Below are 13,626 nucleotides of genomic sequence, written 5' to 3'. Positions count from 1 at the left end.
TGCTGGTTCTCCACCATGTAGGGGGATGGTGTCTTGTAGTTAGTGATGGCTTTCAGGCTGTCCCACACTGATGAAGAGTCACTGGAAGAGAATTGGTTCCTTATCTTTTCGGAATAATTCTTCTTTGACACTTTGATCTCCTTTTCCAGTGTGTATTTGGCCTGCTTATACAAGACACTGTCCCCTTTCCTGTAAGCATCCTCTTTGGCGTGACAAAGCTGTCTGAGCTTCACGAGCGCGCCGGCTCGTTTTCCCCGTCTGCGTGTCCTGTATCGCTTGATCAGCGCCGCTGCTCCGCCAACTACAACATTAAATAAAACGTCCGAATAATCGAAAACCAGTTGAAAGTTTTGTGGTGTGTTCTGCCGAATGTTCAGCAGTTCATCCCGGGTAAAACTGATTGTTTGTTTGCAAAACAAAAAACAGGAAAAACGAACAAAAACACTAAAACAACTGGAGAGCTACGCACAGAGGCTGCTATCCGCGGCGCCATCATTGTGGTCCTTTTTGCAGTACAAATATCAAACATTCCTAAACTGCATTAAAGAAACACTCCACTTTTTTTGGAAATAGGCTCATTCTCCAACTCCCCCCGAGTTAATAAGCTGAGTTTTACCGTTTTGAAATCCATTCAGCCGTTCTCCTGTTCTGGCGATATCACTTTTAGCATAGCTTAGCATAGATCATTGAATCCTATGAGACCAATAGCATCACATTCAAAAATGACCAACGAGTTTCCATATTTGTCCTGTTTAAAACTTGACTCTTCTGTAGTTATATCGTGTACTAAGACCGGCGGAAAATGTAAAGATGAGATTTTCTAGGCTGATAAGATTAGGAACTACACTCCCATTCCAGCGTAATATTCAAGGAAGCTTGCTGCCGTAACATGGACGCAACAGGCGCAGTAATTTTTTTGTTTTGTTTTTTTTGGTTTTTTTTTCGCAGTAATGTTTCTTTAAGCAAAATGACAAATAATACGTGTTGTTTGGTCAAAAATGTATCAAACTGAAGTGAGTTTTATGCTTAAAATGTCCCCACAAGGATAGGAATATCAGTAGATTTTGACCTTGTGGGGACATTTCTCAGGTCCCCATGAGGAAACAGGCTTATAAATCATGCACAATGAGTTTTTTTGAGGAAGTAAAAGTATGCACAATCTCCTGTGAGGGCTAGGTTTAGGTGTAGGGTAGGTGTAGGGTGATAAAAAGTACGGTTTGTACAGTATAAAAACCATTACGCCTATGGAATGTCCCCATAAAACATGTAAACCCAACATGTGTGTGTGTGTGTGTGTGTGTGTGTGTGTGTGTGTGTGTGTGTGTGTGTGAGGTGACTGTCAGGCTGATTGTGTTTCCCAGCAGCTGATTGCATTAGTGTCTGTTCAGGGAGCGGCAGGTGATTTTTCTTCCCGTAAATCACATGAATCTGTGTGTTCGGGTCAAACGACTGGGGGAAATGCTTGTCATATAATCGCTTTCCACATATTACATCATTTTCCTGGTGGTTTATATATAAATGTATATGTAATGCGGTTTATGAAACCTGTCGCTGGCGTTGACCTGATGTTTGTCTGTGGGCCAATCCTGAGGCTGTTAAAGCGAGTCCTCGCTGAGTAAATGATGCCCTGACGTCAATTACTGAGTAAATCTGACGCGTCCTGCGGTGCGATGTGATGCACTTCATCTCAAACCGCTTTAAACCGCAGTCGGATATTCTTATATGTAATTAGCATTAAACAAGCAGCTGTGCTGAGCTTATATGAACCAGAGACCATATTCTGTCATTTCACCAATTCATTTCTCACACTGCAAAACATCTTCCTCAGTATTTCTGTCTTGTTTTCCAGTACAACAATCTTGTAAATGCATCTCAATATTTAGATATTGTGTAGTGGAAAACGTAACAGAAATTGCAGTGTGTCTGAAATGAATGTCAAATCTTGAGCTCAATAAGTTCATTTTGTCCTTTTATTGCTGTGTTGAGAGCCTTTTGTCATGAGCCGTTGAAGTGAACGAGAACAAGAACGAGTGTTGTTGAGAAATGTACAGTGTTGATGTGTGTTTAATGACCGGCGCAGTGGGTTACAGTAGATGTGAATCTTGACTCTCAAAACCCTTTATTGTTCTTTGACTAGAGGCGTTTGTTCATGATGCAACCTCATGAAATACACAATAGTGTGTTTGTGTGAGTCACTGAGCTCAAATCAGACAATTATGAGCATCATCAAGGTTCATGTGTTCATATATACTGCTGTAGACACTGACAAACACCACGCTCTTCCTCTGCATTTCTGTCAAGTTTTTCACTACAAATATAGCAACTCTCTTACACCAAGATGCATTTAAGTCTCATTTTCCGGAGAAGAAAAAATAAAAGAAAAAACTCAAAATTAAGTGACTTTTTGCTTAAAACAAGCAACAGATGTCTGCCAACTTCTCGTTTAAGTAACCCATTTAATTCCAAATTTTTCTCAGACATGAAAATATCCAAATCATTTGTCATTAGTAACCCTTTGAAATAATAATTATTTTCAGATTTATTTATTTATTTTGAAAAGTGTGTCAAAAATTGTGTTTTGTAGTTGGTCACAATTGTGAGCGGTGGGATAATGTGTGTACTGAATGAACATATTTCTGTAGTCATAAAATTGGTTATATATCTTAGCCCAGCTATTTTAAACTCTTTGATCACATTCTAGGATACTATTATGCATAAAAACCCTTATACAACATTGAAAGGAATACTGAGATAAAAGACAAAAAACTATAATCATCAACGTATTTCAAAACTGTTACTTCATTGTAACATCTATCATCAAATTGTTATATTAGTGCTGCCAGTATTGCAACATCAATATTGTAACTTATTTGTAACATTTGAACCTTTGATTCAGTGCAGTATCTTGCCATTGCAACATTTGAGTGCAATCTTCACTAACAACTGCATTGGGTTTATATTGTAGACCTAAGTCTACTGTTATCCCACCGTCAACGTGTTTACTCCTCCTATGACCACACTCAACAAAACTCAATATATGTGAATTTATATATTATTACTAGACACCTTAGAGATAATGTGTAGCAAAAATCGTATCTTTCTGTCATATCTTTATGTTAACATACTTTAGCCTTATGTTTTGGAGCTTTAATGCAGCCATCATTGTCTCATGGCGCAAACAGGAAATAAACTGCTCTGGTCATGTGACAATTTGCACTAACCATGTCACACTTTACAGATTTAATTGAGACCCTTTATTGTTTCCATATCACTGAAACATTAGTCAGAAAAGTGTTTAAAGCTTAAAAATGTAAAACTTTTTTTGGTCACTATTGTGACCGGTGGGATTAAATGGGTTACGTTTATTTTTCTTGATCATTTGGCAGATATTCTCATTTTAACCATAAACTCAGTACATTTGAGCATGTTTTTTAGGAAACTAGACTTCTTGTCCTTTTGCTTCTCCAGTAAATGATTTAAAATTGTTTAGACATTTGTACTGGAAAACAAGACAAAAAAACTGAATACAGGTCAGTGAATACAGATGAGAGAGAGTTTGCGATGTAAAACTTATAATGCGCCACCTTTGTACCATATTTTCCAGAAAATATGTCGCACATGACTGGAAGTCACATGAGGTTAAAACACACACACACACACACACACACACACACACACACACACACACACACACACACACACACACACACATATAAGCCACATTTTATTATTGCATTTAGGAATAATGTCGTAAATAAAATGAAATGTTTACCACCATTATAAACTACAATCATGTATTTTAGTTCCTTTCACTCCTTTAAACAAACTAATTATAGTGGAATTCATTATAAACAAATTGATTATAAATGCAAAGCCTAAATGAATTGATTAAAAGCTGAAAATTGCAGTGCGTGTGAAATGCGTTTTACAAATAAACCTGATCTTCTGATTCTCTCTCATTTGGCACCAACACAAATGTGAGCTTTGAGTACTTGATGGAAATTGCCTTATATTGTCACAGCACATCTCAGATAATAAAACAGCAACATATTTAGGAAAATACAGTGATTCATTAGTCTGGAGACAGAGCTGGAGTTCAGTCACAGAGAGGCAAACACAGCGTCCATTAGCAGCACTCGATCCTCGAACACAGATCTCACATAACCGTCCTCAGCTAATGACAGAATGACGATTCACAGCCGCTCAAGGTCAGCCGTCTGGATCAGCTGTGAATATAAACTCAAGATCACAGACGTTAATCTGAACATCAGCCATAAAAGAACATAAACACACAGCCTGCTATTATCCAGAACACTCTTAAAAATAAAGCTGCTTTAAAAGGTTCTTCACAGCGATGCCATAGAAGAACCATTTAGACAAAGAACTTTTCTCTTTCTTGCATTTTTATAATCTGAAGAACCTTCTTTTGCCACAAATAACCTTTTGCAAAACAGAAAGGTTCTTCAGATGTTAAAGGTTCTTTATGAAACCGTTTAAATAAAATAAAAGGTTATTCTATGGCATGGTGAACTAGGGGAGAGCGCGGCACAACCTAACACTTTTTGAATTTTGCGGTTTATGTAAATCCACGTGGGGTTCAGAGTACAATTTTTATCCGCATTATTTTCACACTTGTCTAGAACAAATATGTCGCTTTGTTTCATATTTACAGTGTATACGTTTTTCGTTATTTACCTCAAAAGAAAGGAAGTGAAATGTGACAACATGCCCCGTAGGTGGGGTACATTGTAACATCTGAGGGGCACGTTGTAACACGACCATATGACAGCTTCAAATGTTATCTGATCCAATGAAAAAAAATATACACAACAAACTAAAATATTTTGTCAATAAAATACATGCGTAGTAATGACAAGTAATGACATTTTTTTTTAAAAAATACAAATAATCTAATTTTGGAGTTTGACAATGAACACATCTCAACAATGCTTTGAACGGCCCTGATCGCAACACACAGCTGTACAGTAGTTCAAAACAATGGACAAATAGATGAAACACATTTAGACATTCAGAAAAACACAGCTCTCATAGAACACCACACACATAAACCAGACAAAATACTTTACATTTCTTGAAATAATAACTTCTGAACATTAAACATTGATTGCCAGCCTTTATTCACCTGTTTCTTGTGGTTTCTTATCAAAATCCTTAGAAGTCAATAGTGTAAATTGCATCGCTAGTGTCATGGAATAGCATAGTTTAATAATGGCGGGGCATATTGTCACACAGTGTTACAGCGTTCCCCATCTGCGCCACTGGAATATAATACAGGTGAGTGTCTTCTGCTGGTTTACCAAGCATTAATAAACTATCTAAACTGATAAATAACAAATTGGAGATTAAAATAATAGCGGATTTGTCTAATTTTAAATTAATAATAAAAACTGAAATGAAAAGTTTGCTTCAGCCAGAAATGTACTTTTACTATGGTAAAATAAATATTCAGCGATATCTTCAAAAGACTTTTGAATTTTGGCGCTCTTTTTTCTCTGCATAGTGTTGCTATGGCAACTAGTAAATACCGTAAATTTGGTTATGCTAGCGTGTGTGGAAATATTTAAACCAGGTGTATTACAATTAACCCCATGTTAGTTTGTGCCCCGCTCTACCCTACATTTATTTTTAAGAGTGCACTGCTCAGTGAATTAGGAGTGAAAGAGCTGTAAAATGATAAAGGACAAGTAATATTCAGTAATATCCTTGATCTGCACTGATCTTATCAGATGAAAACAAGACTTGAGGCAGATACTGACACCCACTTTATACCACTGAACTGATCTGAACAATAATGTCCTTGTTTTCTGTGGAGCTGAAACTGGATTGGTTTCATAATTGATTAATTTTCCAATTATTTTCCTGTTGATCTCTGTGAATCTACTGAATGAGTCTGCGCTGTAGAAATGAATGCGTTTGTTTTGAAGCTGATGTTGGGTTCATGTGAGCTTATGTGGCATCTCTTCTGTTCTGAATGAGCTGATCTAACGCTCGTCTCTCTCTTGTTCGGGTTGTTCTCACAGGTGGCTGTCAGCTGGTTCTCTCTCTCTCTCTCTCGGCGTAATGATTTATTTATCATAATAACACTAGAGTCCATGCCAGAAACGAGCACTGAAAACACTGACATAATGCCAGAGCGCCACCAGACACTGACTCCAAACACACACACACTGTCTAAACAAATGAGAATTTCCCTCCTTCTGGAAACATGTGACAAACAAAGACCTGTTTCAACAGGAAACACATGAACACACGAGAAATCAAAGCGGCTCGTCATATCACGGGATCTTTACGTGCAAAACACAACCACAGATTGAGAAACGTAAATCCCAATCGCACCTTCATACACTCTTAAAAATAAAGCTTTTTTTATGGTTCCATGAAGATCCTTTAACATCCATGAAATTGGATAAAAAGTTAAAAAGTTCTTTAGATCAGCGGTTCTCAATTGCAGTCCTGGATAGGAGTGGGCGATATGGCAAAAATATCACATCACGTTTTTTTTTTTTTTTTTTCTCCGTAATATCATGATTTTATCACAAATCTTTGTCATGTTGGTTTTACTATTTGACAAGTTGTCTGAGTAGTACAGCCAACATAATTTCCCTATTTCAAGGCCAAAGTAACAAAATAGAAAATAAAAAGAATGGCAGGTGTTTACACTGTAAAAAGTTTTCACCAGATTCAACTTAAAAACCTAAGTTCAGCAGCTGCCTTAAGTTTTTAAGTTAAATCAGCTTAAAACTACAAGTCATTTTAACTTATTGCAATCAAAATGAGCTGATATAACTTGTAAATTTAAATGGCTTAAGTTGATTTAACTTAAAATCTTAAGGCAGCTGCTAAACGTAAGTTTTTAAGTTGAAACTGGTGAAAACTTTTTACAGTGTAGGCCAAAGTGGGTGAAAATACAAATTTTATTAAAAAATAAGAACAAAGATAGGCTACATGTTACAAATACACATAATATACAATTAAACAAACATTAATTTTCAGATAGAGTAGGTGTATTTATCAGTAGCATTCAAGAAACTGAATTAAACATATAAAAATAAAACACTATATATACTATAAACATAAATGATACATTAAAGCAACTGCATTGTTTTTTATTAGCCTACCATCACCTAGAAATGGCAATTCTGTCATCATTTACTCAGTCTCAATGTTTTTTTTAGCATAAAACAAGTTGAACATAAAATTATTTTGAAGAATATCTTCTTTTGTGTTCAGCACAAGAAAAAAATGAATAGAGATTTGGGACAACAAGTGAGTGACAACATTTTTGGGTGAACTGTCCCTTTAATGACAATCAGCAGCATGTTTAGTTCTGTCACTTTAAGAGCTGCACCGTTTTTCTCTCAGCTGTTTACTTTCACTTTAGACATAACCAGCTGTGTTTATATGTAATTCTTGCGTGTTTTTGACAGTATTAGCGAATCGGATGCCAAAGACAGCTCAGTCCAGTAATCAGCCACTGTTTGACAGGTTTTTAGCACGCGCATCAGTATAGTGAGATGGAAGCACACTGTAGCACGATACTACGATATATATTCAAAAGCAGATCGTGGAGACATTTTAATAATCCACAATCAAAAATCATCATAGTCCTGGAGTACCACCGCTGTGGGGAACTGGAATTGAGAACCACTGCTTTAGATTATTAAAAGAAAAAGTGTTCCTTCTGTGGGATCGCTGTGAAAACCGTTATTTTTAAGAGTGTGGTGAAAGAAGCCCTGAGAAATGCTTTAGTGAGTCTCTCATGCTGATGGTTTGAAGGTCCGATCCCAGACGAGACTGACGTCAGCTCCACAACAATAAAGGCCAACGCTCTCAGAGTACCACAGCAGACATAAAAATGTGTTGCGCTGTACGGGAGAACCAAAGAAAAGAGCTTTTTGCAAAGCGAGTGATGCTGCGATGATGACGATGAACGCTCTGGGAAAGGCTTCTTCAGGTGCAGCTGATTCACCATTCCACTGAATCACCGCAGATTTCTCTCAGTCGAAGAGCTGATAACAGACTGTGGCAGTTGTTATAGGAGCACATATTTAATTAGAAGCTGCTTTGTGTTTTGTTGTTGAAGAGGTGAAGAGAAATCGTTGTGTGATAGCAGTTGAACAAAAACACAATTTGACAGATAAAGTCGTCCGCCTCGCCGCGAAGCGTCAACCTTTATCAGCTCAGGGTTTAATTGGACACGTTCAGTCAGAAAGGCCAAAAACATAATTATTATTCAACAAATAAGTGATCCTGACAAATCATTATAAAAAGCAAAGCGCTGCAGTAAACACATTTGCTTGCATGTGTTGATTTGTTAATCGTTACAGAGCCGCCGTCTCCCTCGGGATGACAGAAAAACACTCTCCATCAGAGCTTTTAACGGGAAAATGTGTCCAAACTGCTGAAGAGACTGAAAATGACTTACGAAACTCATCAGCTGCTCTGATTCTCTGATTTACTACAGCAGGAGACCATCTGAGCGAGCCATTCACCATCAGACAAATACTGAGTATTACTGACTACAACATCCAGAGAAAGGCTTTAGAGCACAGTGATTGCATCAAAATAGAAGAAATACATTAATATTAATTACATTGCATTTCTGACACAGTATTTGCATTGTATAAAGCACTACATCAATAAAGGTTAAAAAAAAAAGTCTGAACTGTAAAATTGGAACCCTTACCAGACTTGTAGTTCATTAAAGCTAAAACCATTTAAAAAAGGAAAATAATCTGTTTCTTAAGGCGAGACACTGCAGGTAAATAGGGTAAAGGAAATAACTAATAGTTATCGCCTTACTTACCCAGATGATTGATTACATTGATAACTGCAAACATTTTTTGTATTACAAGTTTTCTAAAATGTTAGATTTAAATATGCAAATGAGCATTATTTAATGAAATATGCACTAATTTGCATATATTTCTAGTGCAAAAATCTAAACACTTGGATGAAGGCAGTTTCAAAATTTGGGGAAGTCAATATAATAATTCAGAAAAAAATATATAGAACAGACAGGAAACACTATTTCTTTACCATTTTTGGGGAAATAAAATGTTGTATAAAATCAAGCAAATTAAATAAGAATAAATCCTGCTGTAAAAACCTTCAGGATATAGACAGGAATAAAAATGTTGGTGTGTGTGTAAGTGCTACTGAAGTGGAGATTTATGGCTCAGTGTTGGAGAAAAAACTCAAAAAATAAGCATTGTAATTGAAATCTATTGACACAAATAGATAAAGTGCTATAAAAGAAAGACTTAAGAGTATCTTTGGGGTGTGTTCTTTCCACCAGTCTGAAAAACACTTAATGAAAAACCGAAAAGCCCAAAATCTCAAACTTGACAAGTGCATGAAAAACAGTGTTTTTGCAAAAACAGTGTCCCCTTAAAAATATAAATAAATAAAATGTAATTTTATGTCCGCTAGTTTCCAAAGCAATATTTTTCATTTCATTTAGTTTAACTTGATGCACTAAAATAAGCAACACTAAATTAATAAAAGCCATATCGATATATTTAAATCAACAAAAACTAATAAAAAGTGACAAAACTAAAAAATGACTAAAACTTTAACTACAATTAAAATGAAAAATATAAGAATTATAAAATTATAAAACTTAAGTAAAATAAAATCAAATACTTTTTTCCTTCACATGCTGGAATTAGAAGCGTGTTCCTGGTTTAAATGCGTGGTGCGGTCTGTAGTAAAGCGTGACTGTGGTCTGTGGTGATTCAGTGGAGTAAGAGTGTTTGAGACGGTGAGTTTGAGGATAGTTGTAGGTTCAGCTGCGCTTTAAAGAAGCATTTCCTCGCACCCGGAGCCGCCGGTGGCCGGCACAGACACTCAGAGCAGCAGCACAACCACAATGACTCCTTAATCCAGTGTCTCTGTCTCCTCTCTCTGTCTCTCTCTTCCTCCCGGGATATCTCTCTCTGTCTCTGTCCGTCCGTGTCTCGGCTCGCGCCGCCGGCAGGTCACCATCTCGGTGGACGGTATTCTGACCACCACCGGTTACACGCAGGAGGATTACACCATGCTGGGATCCGACGACTTCTTCTACATCGGAGGAAGCCCCAATACGGCCGATCTGCCCGGATCTCCTGTCAGCAACAACTTCATGGGCTGCCTGAAAGACGTGAGTCCCAACACCACTAACTAACCCTTGAGCCGAACATAATTTGGTGTTCCCAGTTAAAAAATTACCAGCTTTTTGAAAACTCTTGTAAATCTCTCATTATGCTGTATTATCAGCATCATTGGATTCAATCTTGTTAGCAAATTTTCAATTAGGACAGGTTTGGTATTTCTTTTAGGATCTGGTTGACCGTGGGTTTCGTTAATCTGAACATATGCAGTTTTTGAGTGGAAAAAAGCACTAGTTCCAGTTAATTTTGGCAATATTCACTCAAAACCTGAGATGCATAAACTCAGATGAGTAAGGCCTACAAGTCCCAAAAAGAAACACACAACCTGTGCTAATCAAAAGACAACAGGTTTATGAAAAGATTGAATCTAACATTTAATGATAATATCGCACAATGACGGATTTATAAGCAGGAACACCACAAGTTTAAAGGAACACTCCACTTTGTTTGGAAATAGGCTCATTCTCCAACTCCCCCCGAGTTAATAAGTTGAGTTTTACCGTTTTGAAATCCATTCAGCCGTTCTCCTGTTCTGGCGATATCACTTTTAGCATAGCTTAGCATAGATCATTGAATCCTATGAGACCGATAGCATCACGTTCAAAAATGACCAACGAGTTTCCATATTTGTCCTGTTTAAAACTTGACTCTTCTGTAGTTATATCGTGTACTAAGACCGGCGGAAAATGTAAAGATGAGATTTTCTAGTCCGATAAGATGAGGAACTACACTCCCATTCCGGCGTAATAGTCAAGGAAGTTTGCTGCCGTAATATGGACGCAGCAGGCGCAGTAATATCACACAGCACCTGAAATTAGTTGCCAGCTAGGTAACTTCCAACGAGGAACACTCTCTGTGCATGCAGTTGGTCATGTTGTGCTGCGATGTGCTGCGTGATATTACTGCTCCTGCTGTGTCCATATTACACCAGCAAACTTTCTTGACTATTACGCCGGAATGGGAGTGTAGTTCCTAATCTTATCAGCCTAGAAAATCTCATCTTTACATTTTCCGTCAGTCTTAGTCCACGATATAACTACAGAAGAGTCAAGTTTTAAACAGGACAAATATGGAAACTCGTTGGTCATTTTTTAATGTGATGCTATTGGTCTGATAGGATTCAATGATCTATGCTAAGCTATGCTAAAAGTGATATCGCCAGAACAGGAGAACGGCTGAATGGATTTCAAAACGGTAAAACTCAACTTATTAACTCGGGGGGAGTTGGAGAATGAGCCTATTTCCAAACAAAGTGGAGTGTTCCTTTAACAAGGTGGAACAAATCCTATAAAAGTAAACAAATGATCAATGTTTTATAAAGTGTGATCAAGTCAGTGAGTTTTAGTGCAATCCAAAACATTAACTAACAATTCAGGAAAAAATAAAATCCTTTCTGAGACAATCTGTGGGTCAAAGGTGAAGTACGTCATTTCTGTTTGTGTGAGCAGATGTCAGATGTGTTCAGCCAATGGCGTGAGTTGGAGTGTTTGAGTGACAGCAGGTGGGCGGAGTGTATTGTTGTTATCAATATTGTTGTGTAAATAAGCAGTTTTCGACTTAATTAAGAATAAAATTGCTAAAGCAATTGCATTAACTTTCTTCATTTTATTGCACCCAATCCACTAATGTAAATATGCAAAATAATGTAAAATTATGTAAATATATAAAAATCACAAAAATCCATTAGTGCAAATCATTTCTGTTGCATTGACTGAAACTGGGCAGTGGATTTCTAGTTCCCTGCATTAGTTTTGCATAACACTGAATTAATTTCAGTAATTGTCATTTTATGTTTTTGGAATAAAGACCTGCTGGTGTTTCATGTTTGACATTCATCTTGACGTTTTTGTGGTTCCCGTTGTGCAGAAGAGTAGCTACATCAATGATGTCTATATAGTTATTAATATTACTCACTCTTTTACAGCTAGTTTTGTATTGTGACAAATAATAGCCTTTCTTCTTTTCTTTTAGTGTGTCATAGTTTTTCATTTTGAATAGTCGATACTCAAAACATGCAATAGAACCTACCTAAACTAATCTAGAGCAAATTGCTACCTTCATTTATTTATTTATTTTTTATTGAACGCCAATTAACAGATTTAACAACTAGACAGTTGGAATATCATTAGTTTCCAATGGAGCAAAAACCCCACGTGAATACAAATTATATTTATGAGCAGTTAAACGAATATTTAATGTAATTTCTTTTGTCATTTATTTATTTCCCATGGAGGTTACTCATAAATTGCTTGTTTGCCTGTTTCAGATGCCATATTCTTTTCCAAATGATTAAAAGTTGTATTTATATTCGGTGGAACTTGTCTCAAACAAATGCTGCTTCCACCTGAAGTTGGTGTCGGTAGTGACAGGAATGGCATACTTCACCCTTAATGTTTATTTTCAGTTACATACACTCTTAAAAATAAAGGTGCTTTAAAAGGTTCTTCACAGCGATGCCATAAAATAACAATTTTTGGTTCAACAAAGAACCATTCAGTCAAAGGTCTCTTTCTTACCTTTTTAAACCTTCTTTTTCCACAAAGAACCTTTTGTAAAACAGAAAGGTTCTTCAGATGTTAGAGGTTCTTTATGGAACCATTTAGACAAAAAAAAAAAAAAGGTTATTATTTGGCATCGTGAAGCACCGTTATTTTTAAGAGTGTAGGATGGAAAACTTAAAAGAGTAATTCACTGCTAGCAAGATATGCTTTTCATAAAACCTGCATAAACATGAAACTTGCATGCATAAATTGCATTGTAACAATACAAAGCAGGTTAAACATCTGTGAACATGTCATTTAACGAATGTGCATTCCATATCTGTAAGCAAACGAGACAATCTCAGTGAAGCTGTGTTGTTTAACACACGCCTGCAGGTGGTCTACAAGAACAACGACTTCAAGCTGGAGCTGTCGCGTCTGGCCATCGAGAGAGACCCTAAGATCAGTCTGCACGGGGACCTGGTGTTCCGCTGCGAGGACGTGGCGGCCCTGGACCCCGTGACCTTCGAGACGGCCGAGTCCTACATCGCCCTGCCGCGCTGGGACACCAAGAAGACCAGCTCCATCTCCTTCGACTTCCGCACCACCGAGCCCAGCGGCCTGCTGCTCTTCAGCCACGGCAAACCGCAGAGCAGCAAAGAGCAGCGGCCGGGACGAGAGATGAAGACAGACTACTTCGCCATGGAGCTGCTGGACGGCTTCCTCTACCTGCTGATGGACATGGGCTCCGGGAGCATCAAACTCAAGACCAGCAACAAGAAGGTGAACGACGGCGAGTGGTGCCACGTCGACTTCCAGAGAGAAGGACGGAGAGGTGAGAAGAGGTTCACACTGCCATCTGGAGTCACTCCACTTCAGAGTCACTCATACCAGACAATTAGGAAGAACTATATAGACATATCAAATAATAGTAATGACAAAAATGCAATGCAAACTTGATCAAAACTGAAAAT

At 37.4% G+C, this 13,626-nt stretch overlaps 1 protein-coding gene across 7 annotated transcripts in view; it reads left to right on the top strand.

The window, feature by feature from the left end:
- Nucleotides 1–13,626, top strand: part of nrxn2b (neurexin 2b) — a 537,859-nt gene that overhangs the window by 249,051 nt on the left and 275,182 nt on the right. For all 7 annotated transcript variants that reach the window (XM_073836530.1, XM_073836529.1, XM_073836528.1 and 4 more), the window contains 2 exons: nucleotides 10,001–10,162; nucleotides 13,049–13,487. In XM_073836530.1, coding sequence (XP_073692631.1) covers nucleotides 10,001–10,162; nucleotides 13,049–13,487 — 601 coding nt within the window. The remainder of the gene's footprint in view (nucleotides 1–10,000; nucleotides 10,163–13,048; nucleotides 13,488–13,626) is intronic.

This window comes from Garra rufa, chromosome 3 (genome assembly GCF_049309525.1).
Source record: "Garra rufa chromosome 3, GarRuf1.0, whole genome shotgun sequence".
NCBI lineage: Eukaryota > Metazoa > Chordata > Actinopteri > Cypriniformes > Cyprinidae > Garra > Garra rufa.
The sequence above is the reverse complement of the archived record's forward strand: the minus strand, read 5'-3'. Positions and strand labels throughout refer to the sequence as shown.